Consider the following 13350-nt stretch of genomic DNA (forward strand, 5'->3'; position numbering starts at 1 on the left):
TTTTCTAAAGTCACATCGACTTCGATAAAAGAAACCAGAAAAACTCTCTGCTCTCTTCTCAACAAGAGTAAAGGGGTCAGAGACACACAGGCAAATGTCTTTGCCTCTTGTGGGATCCCAAATCTCAAGCTAGCCATGAGCCAAAGCAAAACAGCACAATATAATTTCCAAATCATAAAAAAAAAATGCTGTGTTTCTGGCCCTAATTATTAATCAGTCGCTGAATTATTTAAAAACAGCTTTTATGAGATCTTATAAACCAATTTATGTGCATTTGTGCGGCACATTTTACAAGCTGTTACAATCTGGACTCTTGAGAAAGGATGTTTCAAGGTGGAATCCGATGCTGATACTGCCAGAGACTGCGAATATTACACGATAGACGATAATGAGGGGCTGCAACTTTGCAGCGTTGCTTTATGCAAGGTTCAGCTCGGAAAGCCTTGCCTTACTGGTCAATTTGGAACTTAATCAATAGAGTAATATTGTGGTGAGATAGCTGCGTGCTCTTTGGTGACCCCATAAAACTTGCAGGGTGTTAATGCTTTCGAGTCCAGTTTCTTCGCATGAGTTCTGTCATTATCAAAAGCACTGCTGGTAAGCAATTACCAAGAGACAAGCTGCGTAATCTTTCCAGAACATTTAAAGTCAGGTTGCTACACGTCCAGCGTTTGAGGATGATTTCTTACAGTAATCCGCTGTAATAATAACATCTCTTGAAATTTCAAAAATGCTTAAAATGGAAATCCAACTTTTTGCTTCAACTTTTAATGAGCTTTCCAACAGAAGACTATATCAAGGAGCTCCTAAGAGACAGAATAATGGTTTCTCTTCACCATTTTTGCACCTGTGTTTTGTAGCTGTTTGTTTTATGAAGTGTCTGGGAAAGAATTAAGACTTCACCTTGAATTACTGCGATGCTTTTTGCATGGAATGCACACAATAATAATGCAGTCTGCAATACTCTAAGACTGTTCCTTTCTGGGATCAAATATATGCAGAGGATAATGATGAATGCATTTTGAATGATTATGTTTTGGATATGTCCTTTCTTTGGGGTATTATAATTAGCTAGCAGTTTCCTCAGCTAAGCACAGATCATTGTCAAACACGCTCTTGTAGCATTATTTGAGAATCAATAATCCTTTTGACTAGCCCTGTAGTTGTGCATTCTGGAGTGAATGGTTGGGAAAAGTCATTTCATTGATGAATATGTGGTGCCGCACACAAGCACTTTTCTTTATTATAATATCTTAAATAATCAAAGGAATACTACAATTATTTTTCTTCACGGTCACATTTGCACTACTCAAATGCACCTTTTTAGAAAGAAAAACTGGGGTTTCAGACTCACTCTGCGATGCTGAATATTCAAAAAGTGTTTTTAATTTGGAAATCGTCACGGTGATGCAGGAAGGAAGGTGAAGACACAACATGAACATGAACATGAACAACGTCTCCAAAATTGCTCTGAGAGTCCCTTCATGAGCATTTTACCATTTTATTTGAGTAAAACTAGCATCATATCACTTACACAGAACTGTAAAGCTATTCACGTCAACATGTCAAAATAAAAGTCCGGTACTATCTTTCAGTAGAATGTAGAATGCCTACTACTACTTCTACTACTACAAAAATGAAACAAACAAAGTATTAATCACACCACATTTCTTCCATGTTTTAATTTGAAGAGTAAATCCAAAAAATAAAGTTTTCTTAACTTTCAGTAATTCAAAGATAAATTATAAATGAAATTAATGGTTTATGCCTTCAAAAATTCATAAAGCTACTTTAAGAAAAAATATAATTAATCAATTAAGTTGTTTATACATTCAAATAATTAGACTTGCTAAAACACAGAATTAGGTAACAATAAAAAATATAAATAATATAGTGATAAAAAAATCATCATTCATCATCATTTCATTGGGGCCTAAACTTTTAAATGTTTAAGTTTCATGATTTAGATTAGTGTTGTGGACTTGAGTTTCTTTGTTTTACCCCGGTCTTAGTTCCTGTTTTCCTTATTTGGCCATGTTTCCTGTTCCTGTCCTCAGTTCCATTAATTTCAGGTGTTCCCCATTTAGTTCATTTGGTTCCAGCCGTGTCCCATCAGTTTCTATCTTTTAATAGTGTTCTCAGTTCTTAGTTCTCTGTCCACTGTTGAATTTCTGTCGTGTGTATCTTCTTGTGGATTGAATTAAAGATCAAACTTCTGTCTTCTCCTGGATCTTCTCCTTCCTTCTCTCCAAGTGAAGTGTGACATTAGATTAATTAGACATGATTTTTAATTGATAAAATTTAACTTAACTATTACAAAGGAGTTGAGAAAAAAAAAATATATATATAATACAGAATAATTAAAATGGAAAAGAACTGTATTTTGAAAAATATATAACTGAATTTAGAAAAAAATAAAAATGGATTTCATAGGGCCCTAACTATCCCTGAAGCTTGCTGCGCCCCCCAGTTTGGGAACCACTGCTTTTTTAATTTTAAGTGGATACATTGTGTTTATTATATATATATTTATTAAAGTGGAAATCAGTTTACTATGTAATAAACTTTACTAACTTCTTCACTTCCAGTTTAAAGGGATATTTTTGTTTATTTTTATTTATACTATTTATATTTTTTTTTGCAATTACTAGTTTGTGGCAAATTCTTTTGCAGTGTTTACATGATGTTTATTACAGCATAAAATTTATTAAAATGTTTAATTTCATAAAGTACAAGTTGATTTCAAAATCTACCTACATTTTTTGCATTTTACTTTTTTCAGTTGAATAAAAGACAAATTTTCCCTATATATTTCATTGAGGAAAAAAAACGCAGTCTGGTTTCTCGTCTCATCTCGTGGGATAAGTGTCTCGTCATACCCCTAATATATATATATATATATATATATATATATATATTTATATAAAAATATTACACTTGCTTTCTCTCTATAGAAGAAGTTTAATGGGACTGCATTTGTATTTAACTTGATTACAATTTAATACAAAATATTGATTAATAAACTGATAATTATATAATGTTTCCTTTACACGATTATTCAAACTGAGGATATAGAGAGTAACATTATTACTAACATTGATATATCACAAATTTAAGCACTCTCAAAAAAACAAAACTATCGTTATAATCACTGAAGCTGTGAAATGAATCTCTAACTTACGTTATACATACATCTGTGCTTTGTTGTGTATGATGAGAGAATTCAGTCAGAGAACGCTTGTGCACTCAACAAAACTGATGAATTTGAATGATGACTCATCTGAACGTCTCTGATTGGCCATTGCATTCCTAAACTCAACAGAATTGTGATGAATGGTTAAAATGAAATACGGTGCAACATGAGCAGATCTTAATTTAATGCCGCAGTCGACACTGTCTATTCATATTAACTTTTTTTGCAATAGACGTAATAGATTTAATTTGTTTGTGCAGGGGCATTTTTGTCCAATTTAGAGGCACTTTTTGCCCCAAGTCATAGCCAGGGGAAAGCCTTACACAAGCTCCGCCTATATAATGTAATGTAATATAATATAATATTAGACAGTGTATTACTCGAATTAGAAACTGCTCGCATGTAATCCCTGATAAAAAAATAAATTATATAAATATTATATAAAATTACATATATGAGATGAGGGTCAGGACAAATTTACGCACATATGCATCTGTACCGGAGGGAATTTTGCATGAAAATCTTTTCTGTGCATGTAAAACAACTGTATAAATATATTAAATAATACTAAAAATATATAAAAACAAACATCAGAGAATGGAACCCACCATCTCACATTTCCCAGGCTGAAATACAATCAACATAAAGCCCTACCAACAAGATGAAAGTCCTCCCATTTCAGGGGCGGAAATGTGTGAATACAAATCTGTTATTAGCTGTAGTAAATCACCACTGCAGCAATCTGCTAATATTCACCGCCTCATCAAAAGCAACTGAATTCTCTATTATCCATTTTGTTATTTAGGAAAAGGAATAAGTCAAGTAGCACAATATACGAGAGGATCATGGCAGGCCCCGCTAATTTGAAAACGGCTTTACAGGCCGAGCATTTCAGTTGTTATATCCAGTGGAATCTCACCATTGTGCCCTTGCATTCACAATACTGATGCATTGCTGTGCTACAGACAACACCAAGTGTGCAGTGATTCTGCTGAGAAAACAGTTGATGTATATGGCCATTATAGCGATTCAAGTAGAACGCATTTTACATATCAGAAATAAGACCACTTTCAGTGGCCAGGAGTAGGGGGATGGTAGGACTGATCTTTGCATGCCTGTTTTGATTGCTTGGTAAAAGTGGCCCAAACGGGAGATAATATCTCCTCTGTAAATAAATAAAAAGATGAGTTTCTATGGCACTGTGCAGGCTCAGCAATACCATTTCTTCCATCAGCGGTCCTCCCAACTCCCCCCTCCAGCTAATAAATATCTTATAAAGAACGAGTTGGGATATTTTGCAGTTATCTGCAGAGCAGACCCTGCAACGTTTGCCATAATCTGCTGAAAAAGCTCTATGCTGGTACTGACAAGGCTCAATATTTGAGTGATAACTGGGGAAGGCTTTATTGATGATGGTGCCAGCGGTTGGTGGAACAGAGCTGTCAGAAAAGGCCTTACTCAGGGAGGGCTATCTGGTCACTCCCACCTGGGTGCCACTGAATGACGTCTCATTACGGCTCCCATCAGACCAATTTGCCCCTAAGCAATCCCTGACCTGTGTTTGTTCCATGTAGGAGCTGAGCAAGATTATAGAAGACATTTTTCATGTTTAAAGTGGTCATATTTTAAAGATCATTATTTTGTGTATTTGGTGTAACCGGATATGTTGACATGCTTTAATGCTTTAACATTATTTTTCAAATGTAGTTCCCCTATGCCCCACCTCTCTCAAACATGTTGTTTTCTACAAAGCCCCTCCTTCCAAAAAGCACAGTCTGCTCCGATTGGCCAGCTGACCCAGTGCGTTGTGATTGGCCGAACACCACAAACATGTGTCAGAATTGTAATGCCCCTTTCCATAATAGTGAGCTTCACCTTTCAAAATAAATGTAAAGACAATTAATATCCTTAAATGTCCTTAGTTTTACCATCAGTTTAGGCCCGAAAGGGGAATACAGTCACATGACAAACACAGTGATGACACACACACGATGTGGCACAAAACTATGCATTTGAACAGTCAATGGCAAATAGTTAAACTATTTGGAAAAAATACTTACAGTAGCTGATTCAGAATAAGCATCAGATTGTCATAGCAAAGTCAGAATTGACCATTTTTTTTCTTCTTAGAAATAGTCTTTGCACAGCCACCCTTGTAGGCTACTCTTTTAGGTTCACAAAACTGTCGTCCATAAAATGCATTGAACACATTCAAACATCTGGGTTGTGCTGTTCTGTTGTAAATAAATCTTAACCAATGATTCCTCATTGTATCTACTTTTGGAAGGCCAAATAAAGTGCTTTTGCTATTGGATTCCTCTTAATGATTCCTTAATGGTCCATTCTCTTGAATTTGAGGAACACATATTTGGAAAATATAAAAGCAAATCTCTTTCCAAAATGCAAAGATCATTTCAATACTACATGTAAAATGTCTAAGAAAAAAAATTTATAATATTTTAGCAATTCCTTTTATTTTATTAAAATGCCACATAGAGTCATTCACTTGGGAATCTAACTTCATAGTCATGCTGTATATTTCTTGCTAAATATTGTAAGGCAAGGAGCACTGTCAGACTATTTTGGTGTGATGTTCTGTATCCATTGGTGGAAGAATAAGTATGTGACAATTCCTAATGAACTGTAGTTTGTTTATTATTATTAGCATCTATTTGATTTAGTTCCAACTAATTACATGGAATCAGAATGTCTATTAACTATGAAAACAATTATTTAATCATTTTAAAAGTATGAACATATAGATGAGGCTAGCTGTGGAACAAGCAAAAAGATTCAATTAGTTTAAATGAGATTGATTTATTAAAGTATACTCTACACACAAACACACACACACACATACATATGTTATTTTGTATTTACAACATATTCAGTTTGTATTTTTACGTAAATATTATTCTTGTTACATACAGCATGTTTATGTAAGACTGACAAATATGCATCAAATTAGGTTTATTAGTTTATGTTAAAATTATGCAATCCAAACAAATGGTAATTTTACATACCATTAAAATCTATTTTAGGCCTTAATATTGTTTTGAGTGAATCTGCTCAATCCACCACATGGTTTCATCTTCTCCTCACAAAACAAAGTAAAATAGAGCCACCTCTATTCTACTTTCATCAATCCACAAGCGTGCAGCTTCCTCTCTGATCAGTGATTGGTCAAACAGCTCTACCCCTTCACCTCCACCACCGCCCATCTGGCTACTCATGCTCTTTTTCCCATTGCAGGAGAAAAGGTCATATTTCAAATGACCAGTACAGCTGCTATCATAGAGCTTTGTACAAGCAGCCAGCAGAGTGTGTTGGGATTACCCAACTTCCAAACCCTCCCATGTAATATCGTTTTCTCTCCAATCCCTTGCTTATTTTGCCCAACAAATGAGATTCCGCCATCTGTGCAGGAAAGAAGCTGCGCAGCTCATGCTTGTAACGTCCCCTCTGACAATCTTATATTATAAAACCTTCCTCTATCTATTGAGCTAGAGAACGGGCCCATCGTTGCTATTTTCTGCCCAATAGTGTCGTTTCCATCCATAAGAGAACCATCTAAAACCTGAATGGCCAACATGGCTAGGATAAAAATGCAGTGTTGGCCACAAGTCAGCCATAAACTTCTGACAATTATATTGCGACATTCAAGTTGTCCATATAATGTAGTAGAAAATGAGCAGAAGGTGGCAAATACATCAAGAAAAGAACAAAAGTAAGGTCAACGGTATTGTGGGAAGTTTATTTCATTTGTTGTGAGAGTACATTGAAAATACTCTAATAGTGTTTAAAGGGTTTTGGATCATTAGGTTTGAAAAAAAAGAAAGAATAATAATTGAACAAAATAATTGCATGTCTAATGCTCCAAAAAAAAAAAGGGGGGGCTCTTTAGTGGCTCCGGATTGTCTGTTTCTGCAATAGCGATTATAGAAAAGCAATCAGAAGCAAAAACAGAGCCACCAGAGAATCAGTATGTGAGAGTGAACAAAATCTTATAATGGAAATTAATGTTAAAATAATAGCATTTTATTATTACAAAGAATGAATAATGCAAAAAGTGTCTCGGAAGGTAATGTTAGGCAATAAGCAAATGATTTCTAATGTGGAAATTGTCTAAGAAGCTAATTTACAGCAAAAGCAACACAACTGCAAGTGAGCTAATGCTTTTATACAATAATTCAATGCACATTTGTAACATACATTTTAAATTTAACATATTTTATTTGAGTAACATACATTTTAAACAAATGTGCTAGTTACTTGGCCTGCTTTTGCTTTGCCAACACAGCAGCAGAATTGCTGCATGCCTCCACTTCTTGAGTGAATCAATGTTTTTGAATTAATTAACTCAATGAATGATTCAATGACTCACTCTTAGCAAGAGTCACTTGATTCATTCCTGAATCAATCAGTGTTTTTTATTTTATTTATTTACCATTTAAATGTGTGCTTCAATTATTCATTCATAAAGACAGCTACTTGTTTTAATCCTTAATGCATCAACAGTTTTTCAATGATCTGTTGACCAAATGATTACAATGACACACGCAATTAGTCCGTTAACAGAACCTACTGGTATAATGCATTGTGCAGAACATTTTACCAAGTAGAGTGAAAAAGTGAAAGCTCCCAGTGCTGTTGGACTGTTATAACAGTGCTAAAAAAGAGATTTAAAAAGGTTTCTGAAAATTTGACTGCCCCCAAAAAACCCCAAAGTTACTGAAGTTCTCAGTAATGAAACTAAGCACAAACGATTGCTCTTTGTTGTCAGAAGAGCTTTGGGAATTACACATGGCAGATTTCTTTTTTCAGTATGATCCTCTTCCCCTCTGCCGTCTACCTCAAGATGATCCTTCTCTCTGGCAAGACATCTGACTCCCATCGTACCCTCTAGTCTCACACAGAAACCCGGCTCCATGGAAATGCGTAATCTCACTGTGCTCCCCAGACCCGGTGAGTTGACAGACAGTAAGGGATTCACATTAAAACCTGGACCTCCAGATGTGTAAACAGCTTTTTGTGCACACCGGGGATCAGCCTTGGGAAGGAGTAACTGTGAAGTAAGCTAAAACAGCTGCTCCAAGCGGGGATAGTAAAGCTTCTTCAGAGAGCGTCCCACACGCACACAGATGCCTGAAAAAGCAAATCCTTTTCTCCATTTCACTCTGTTCTCTTGGCTAGATGTAATACGTGAAAGTCATGGGTATTTATTGCACTAGGTAATGATGCTGGCTGGAAAAACAGCTATTTATAAGACATTTCAGGGCAAGGCTCTTTCAAACCTTCAAGAAAGTTTCAACAAATAGTTTTCTAATAATCCTTAAACTGTTGCAACATCCTCGTCCTTTCACATTAGCTTCAAACCACAACTTGATTGCTTTCTCGATGCATACTGTCAGTCATTATTCATAATTGCACACTGCATTCATTGTCGAGATATTTATTACCCCCATGTACTGTCATTCTGCTTCTATGATAATCATTAAGTAATTCATTATGCACTAATAAATGGAAATGGGTATAGAGAAAATGCTGACAGCAAACTTCAGAGGCTTGCAAAACTTATTGTGTGTGGAGTGTAAAGGAAATTAGATGCTATTTACACCCCAGTGTAAATATTAACATAAACTATTTGCATTTTGTCAAGTACATAGCATCCTATATAAACACTACCATTCAAAAGTCCCTTATGCTTACCAAGGCTGCATTTATTTAATCTGAAAAACTGCAAAATAATTGTATTACTACAAATTATATATATATATATATATATATATATATATATATATATATATATATATATATATATATATATATATATATATATATATATATATATATATATATATATTAAAATGCAGTTTATTTCTGTGACGGCAAAGCTGAATTTTTAGCATCCATAACTCCCATCTTCAGTGTCATATGATCCTCCAGAAATCATTCTAATATGCTGATTTTGTGTTCAAATAACATTTCATTTTGTTACCAATGTTATAAAGAGTTGTGCTGCTTAAATTTTTCTTGGAAAATATGCATCTTTTTTCTTTAAGGCTATCAACAGAAGCAGGAGGAAAAGGCTTAACGTGTTATTAAACGCGTTTAATTCATATTCAGGGATCATCTGATTTTTTGTAGATAGTATACTTTATTAATATGACGTTTAGTGAGTTTGGTCTGTTAATATCACAGTATTAGTAAATTAAACCACATTAAGCGTTTTTTAGAATGTCCTGGTGACCTCAAATTAGATGTATTGCCGCGCCACAGGAACCTTTAGCTGCAAATTTTGCATATCGGCTCATCTAAATTTGCTGGCTCAACCTTTTCATTGGGTTGACAGCCGAAATATTCCCAAACTGGCGGCGTGACATTAGGTTTTGGGACGAGATCGATGGCTCATGAGAAAATTACAGTCGTAACCATATTGTATCATTTATTTAACATTGAATGCACAGTGACAAATTGAAAAAAACAAGAAGGCCACAGCCTCATAAAATGTTTTTATGAGTTTCTGCGGTTGCTATCTTTCCTCTGTGGTTTGCTTGTCAATAGTGTAAATAGCACTATTACAATATTGCAGTTATCGCGATAGCCCTATTTCCAATATCCAACTCAGACAACATTTGGTAGTTTTGTCTGGTTCCACCAGACTCTTGGGCACACTGAAGTGGCCAGTGCTATTTACACTTTCTACAAATAAAAAACTTCCAAAAACTGACAGAAAATATCATACATCTAAGCACAAACAAACTAAACCAGCAAAGCCTCAGTTCTCACCTCTGACGACAATGTTGGTGGATTTCTTCGCAGGATTACCCACGTTGTTACTGGCTACACAGCTGTAAACACCAGCATCCTCTGTGCTGATGGCAGGTATTGTGAGGGTCTCACTGTTGAGATTGCTCTTCTTTGGAAGCTCTTCATTGTTCCGAACCCATGTCAGGGTCGGCGTGGGCTCGCCTCCAGAGATGATGCACACCAGGACCACTGTCTGTCCAGGGTTGGCAACAATAGGGTCTTCCACAAGCAGCTTAATAGTTGGGGAGGCTAGGACAAAAACAGACAATGTAACTCTTATCATCTTTATATGAAAGCCCTATTTTCTTTTTTAAAAGGACACTTGCTGCTACACTTACATGATTTTTGACATTTACGTCAAGGCGAACACATGTATTACCATTGGCTAGAAGTGATGGCTTGCAGTTCAAAAAGTTTGACAATTTAGCATTTTCCTCACACACACCTATTGTTTCGCTTCAGAAGACATGATTCATCAGATGGAGTTATATGGATTACCATCATCTTTATGTCAAGTGAGTGCATGTATGACAGCTGGCCAAAAGTGCTGGTTTATAGTTTAAAAAGTTTAACACATTAGTATTTTTCTCACACACTCCTATCATTCTGCTTGGGAAGACATTGATTCAACAACCGTGGTTGTATGGATTACCATTCTGTTTGCTTTGCACGGTTTTTAAAGCGTCAACTTTGAGGAATCTGTCCACTTGCATTTTATAGACTCACATAAAAGGATTATTTTTCAAAAATTCTCAGTTTGTGTTCATCTGAAGTAAGAATGATGGGAAAACTGACATTTTTGGGTTCCCTTAAACATGTAAGGTGTAGGAGCTATCCAAAAAGTTTAAGGAACACATAATAAAACTTAACAGCTTAACTCATGAATATTCATTCTGGGATGTGATTTTCAAGGAACCAGAATAGTTTAAATGCTTGTTTACAACCAATTTCAGGTATGTGACCAACTTCAAATGAGTAATTACAGCAAAAATACACAAAGTTCACATACTGTACCAGCTTGATCTAAAGTATGGTGGTTTACATTACTATGCTAATGTGTTTATATTTTAGAAAAGTGGTGTTTACAATTATCACCCAAAGGGAGTGATTTACTTGGTCCCGTAATGCAATAGGTGACCATATCCGATTTATATAATCAAGGCCTGCTCCTATGAGCACACTGGCACGCTGTAATGTAAGTGCCCTCAAGTTGGCAAAGCAATCAGTCAATGATGATCATCCTCATCAGCCAATGTGCTGCCAGAAATGCACTGAGAGACGAAAAAAGAGGTGAGAAAGAAGGATAGTGCAAGAAAACGAGAGGGATGGGAGGGGTGGTGGAGAGAGAGAGGAAGATAGAGAAACCGAGATGGCCGGAGGGAAAGGTCTGCCGACTCTGTTCATTCTTTAATGGATTCCGTAAAGGTCAGGTCTTCGCCGCAGTAGCATGTGAAGCCCACTGAGACAGATAAGGAGCACAGGGACCCGCAGGGCCATTTCCTTAAGAATATGGTTTTGCCATGGACTGAATTAACTGCAAGGCCAGTGGTGAAAACATCAGCCTGGGGCGGTTTCTTCAGCCGTCAACCGACGAAGGAGGAGAAAAGTAGCAGCAGGCCTCTAAATGTAACAGGCGTAACATACACAATAACACATGCAGCACTCACAGCTCGCTGATTATCAGACCACACAGCACTTGTGGTGACAAGAGCCTCAGGGCACTTCCTTTTGAGAGTTGCTTCTGTGGTGCTGCTCACATGTAGTTTCTTACTCGTTGGAAGGCTCAAATATAGCAGAAGGAGACTAAAATAACAGACAATGCTGTGCACGAGGAGGGGGCATTGGTTTTGCTCTCACCAGTTTTGTTAGTGAGCCGGAACAGCACACTCTTGTCAGGGATACCACAGACACTGCGGACAGAGGCAGTGCACGTGTAGTTAGCGTAGTCCTGAGGACGCAGGTTCTTTAGCTTCAGGATCTTGGTCTCCCCCTGCAACCCAAGCAGAAGACATTGTGTGAACAGAAACTCAGCAGGTTTTGCTTTAGTACACAGATTAATATGAATAATATTCAACTGTTAAAAATACAATTTTGTCAGACAAACTGTATTTTAAAGGTTGATTATATTATTGAGTGTAGGAAAAGTTAACATTGCATACAAAATTAAATAAAGTCAACTTTTAGGTAATTTAGTAAGATCAACTTAAACATTAAGAACTTACTTGCCGTTAGGTTCAACTAAGGCTGCTGAACATGCTCAGTTTGCTCAGTAATGATGCACTTGAAAAATTGTTTTACTTAGTGGTTCTAAAATAAAATAAAATAGATAGATACATGCTATCATTGCTTCAGAAATCACAAACTGATCTTCTCTACACATAAAACACTATTCGGAACACATCCAACAAGAGAAAGGACAGAGGAAAAAAATTAGCCATATCCAATCTGACCTTATCTGAGCTTTTTTGTGCTTTAAAAGACTTCCGCTAATTTGCTCATTTTGGTCTTGTAACCCCTCTGGCTACTGGAGCTTTATAGAGTAATCTTACACAATTTGAAAGTACTGAGAGTTTCATTTTACAATACAGCATTGGATTTTAATTGGTGGTTAGCGACCCCCCAAAGATTGTCACAGATCTATACTGATACAAACAGCATGGAAAACAAGGCTAAATACAAATAATTAAATGCAGCTAACCATATAATGGTGCATGGTTAGCATGGCAAAAAATAGGGTTTTATTTTGAAGCCAAACCAGTTAAGAACCAGTTGATTACGTGCACAAGCGACTCACCTCAATTCAAAGGTCAATTTCTACAAAGACAGGCATTTTAAAGTCCATCAGTTAAAAATAGTGGCACTGCTTGATACCAAAATCTTCTGAAGATACTTAGCTTTTGATCTGCTTTTTAGTCTGAGACACTGACAGAAAGCTGCAGTGCATTAGATTCATATTCATAGTTCTGAAGAGGCTGAAAGATAAAGAAGGCTCTATTGAAAATAACATGCAGAATCTCCTTTAAGTGCACAGGCTAATGTAGCGTGATTGATTCTCTGTAGGGAATAAGAAGAGCGAAACAGGTCCTGAAATACCCTGTGTCTTATGACTAATTACCAGGATGGATCTACTCTGGGCAAATCACTGTGCCATATCGGATGTGACAAAGCAGTGTTTTGAAAGCAGCCTTTTTTCTTTAACTGTCAGATGATGTGCATCCTCCTGGACCAGATAACACTCACAATGTCAACTGATGCTCCCTTTTTTTCTCTCCTGATAGCTGCAACATCTTTCATGCAAGAGCAATTAAGTTCATCAAATGTTTTCAAGCAACTCATGCTTTCATCTT

The 13350-nt window shown here is 36.3% G+C and overlaps 1 protein-coding gene across 2 annotated transcripts in view; it reads right to left on the reverse strand.

Annotated features, from left to right (window-relative positions):
• The window catches only part of mdga2a (MAM domain containing glycosylphosphatidylinositol anchor 2a), a 136485-nt gene that overhangs the window by 60863 nt on the left and 62272 nt on the right, over window positions 1–13350 (reverse strand). For both annotated transcript variants that reach the window (XM_052581272.1, XM_052581273.1), the window contains exons 5-6: window positions 11861–11993; window positions 9983–10252 (exon numbers count right to left, since the gene is read on the reverse strand). In XM_052581272.1, coding sequence (XP_052437232.1) covers window positions 9983–10252; window positions 11861–11993 — 403 coding nt within the window. The remainder of the gene's footprint in view (window positions 1–9982; window positions 10253–11860; window positions 11994–13350) is intronic.

This window comes from Carassius gibelio, chromosome B17 (genome assembly GCF_023724105.1).
Source record: "Carassius gibelio isolate Cgi1373 ecotype wild population from Czech Republic chromosome B17, carGib1.2-hapl.c, whole genome shotgun sequence".
Lineage (NCBI taxonomy): Eukaryota > Metazoa > Chordata > Actinopteri > Cypriniformes > Cyprinidae > Carassius > Carassius gibelio.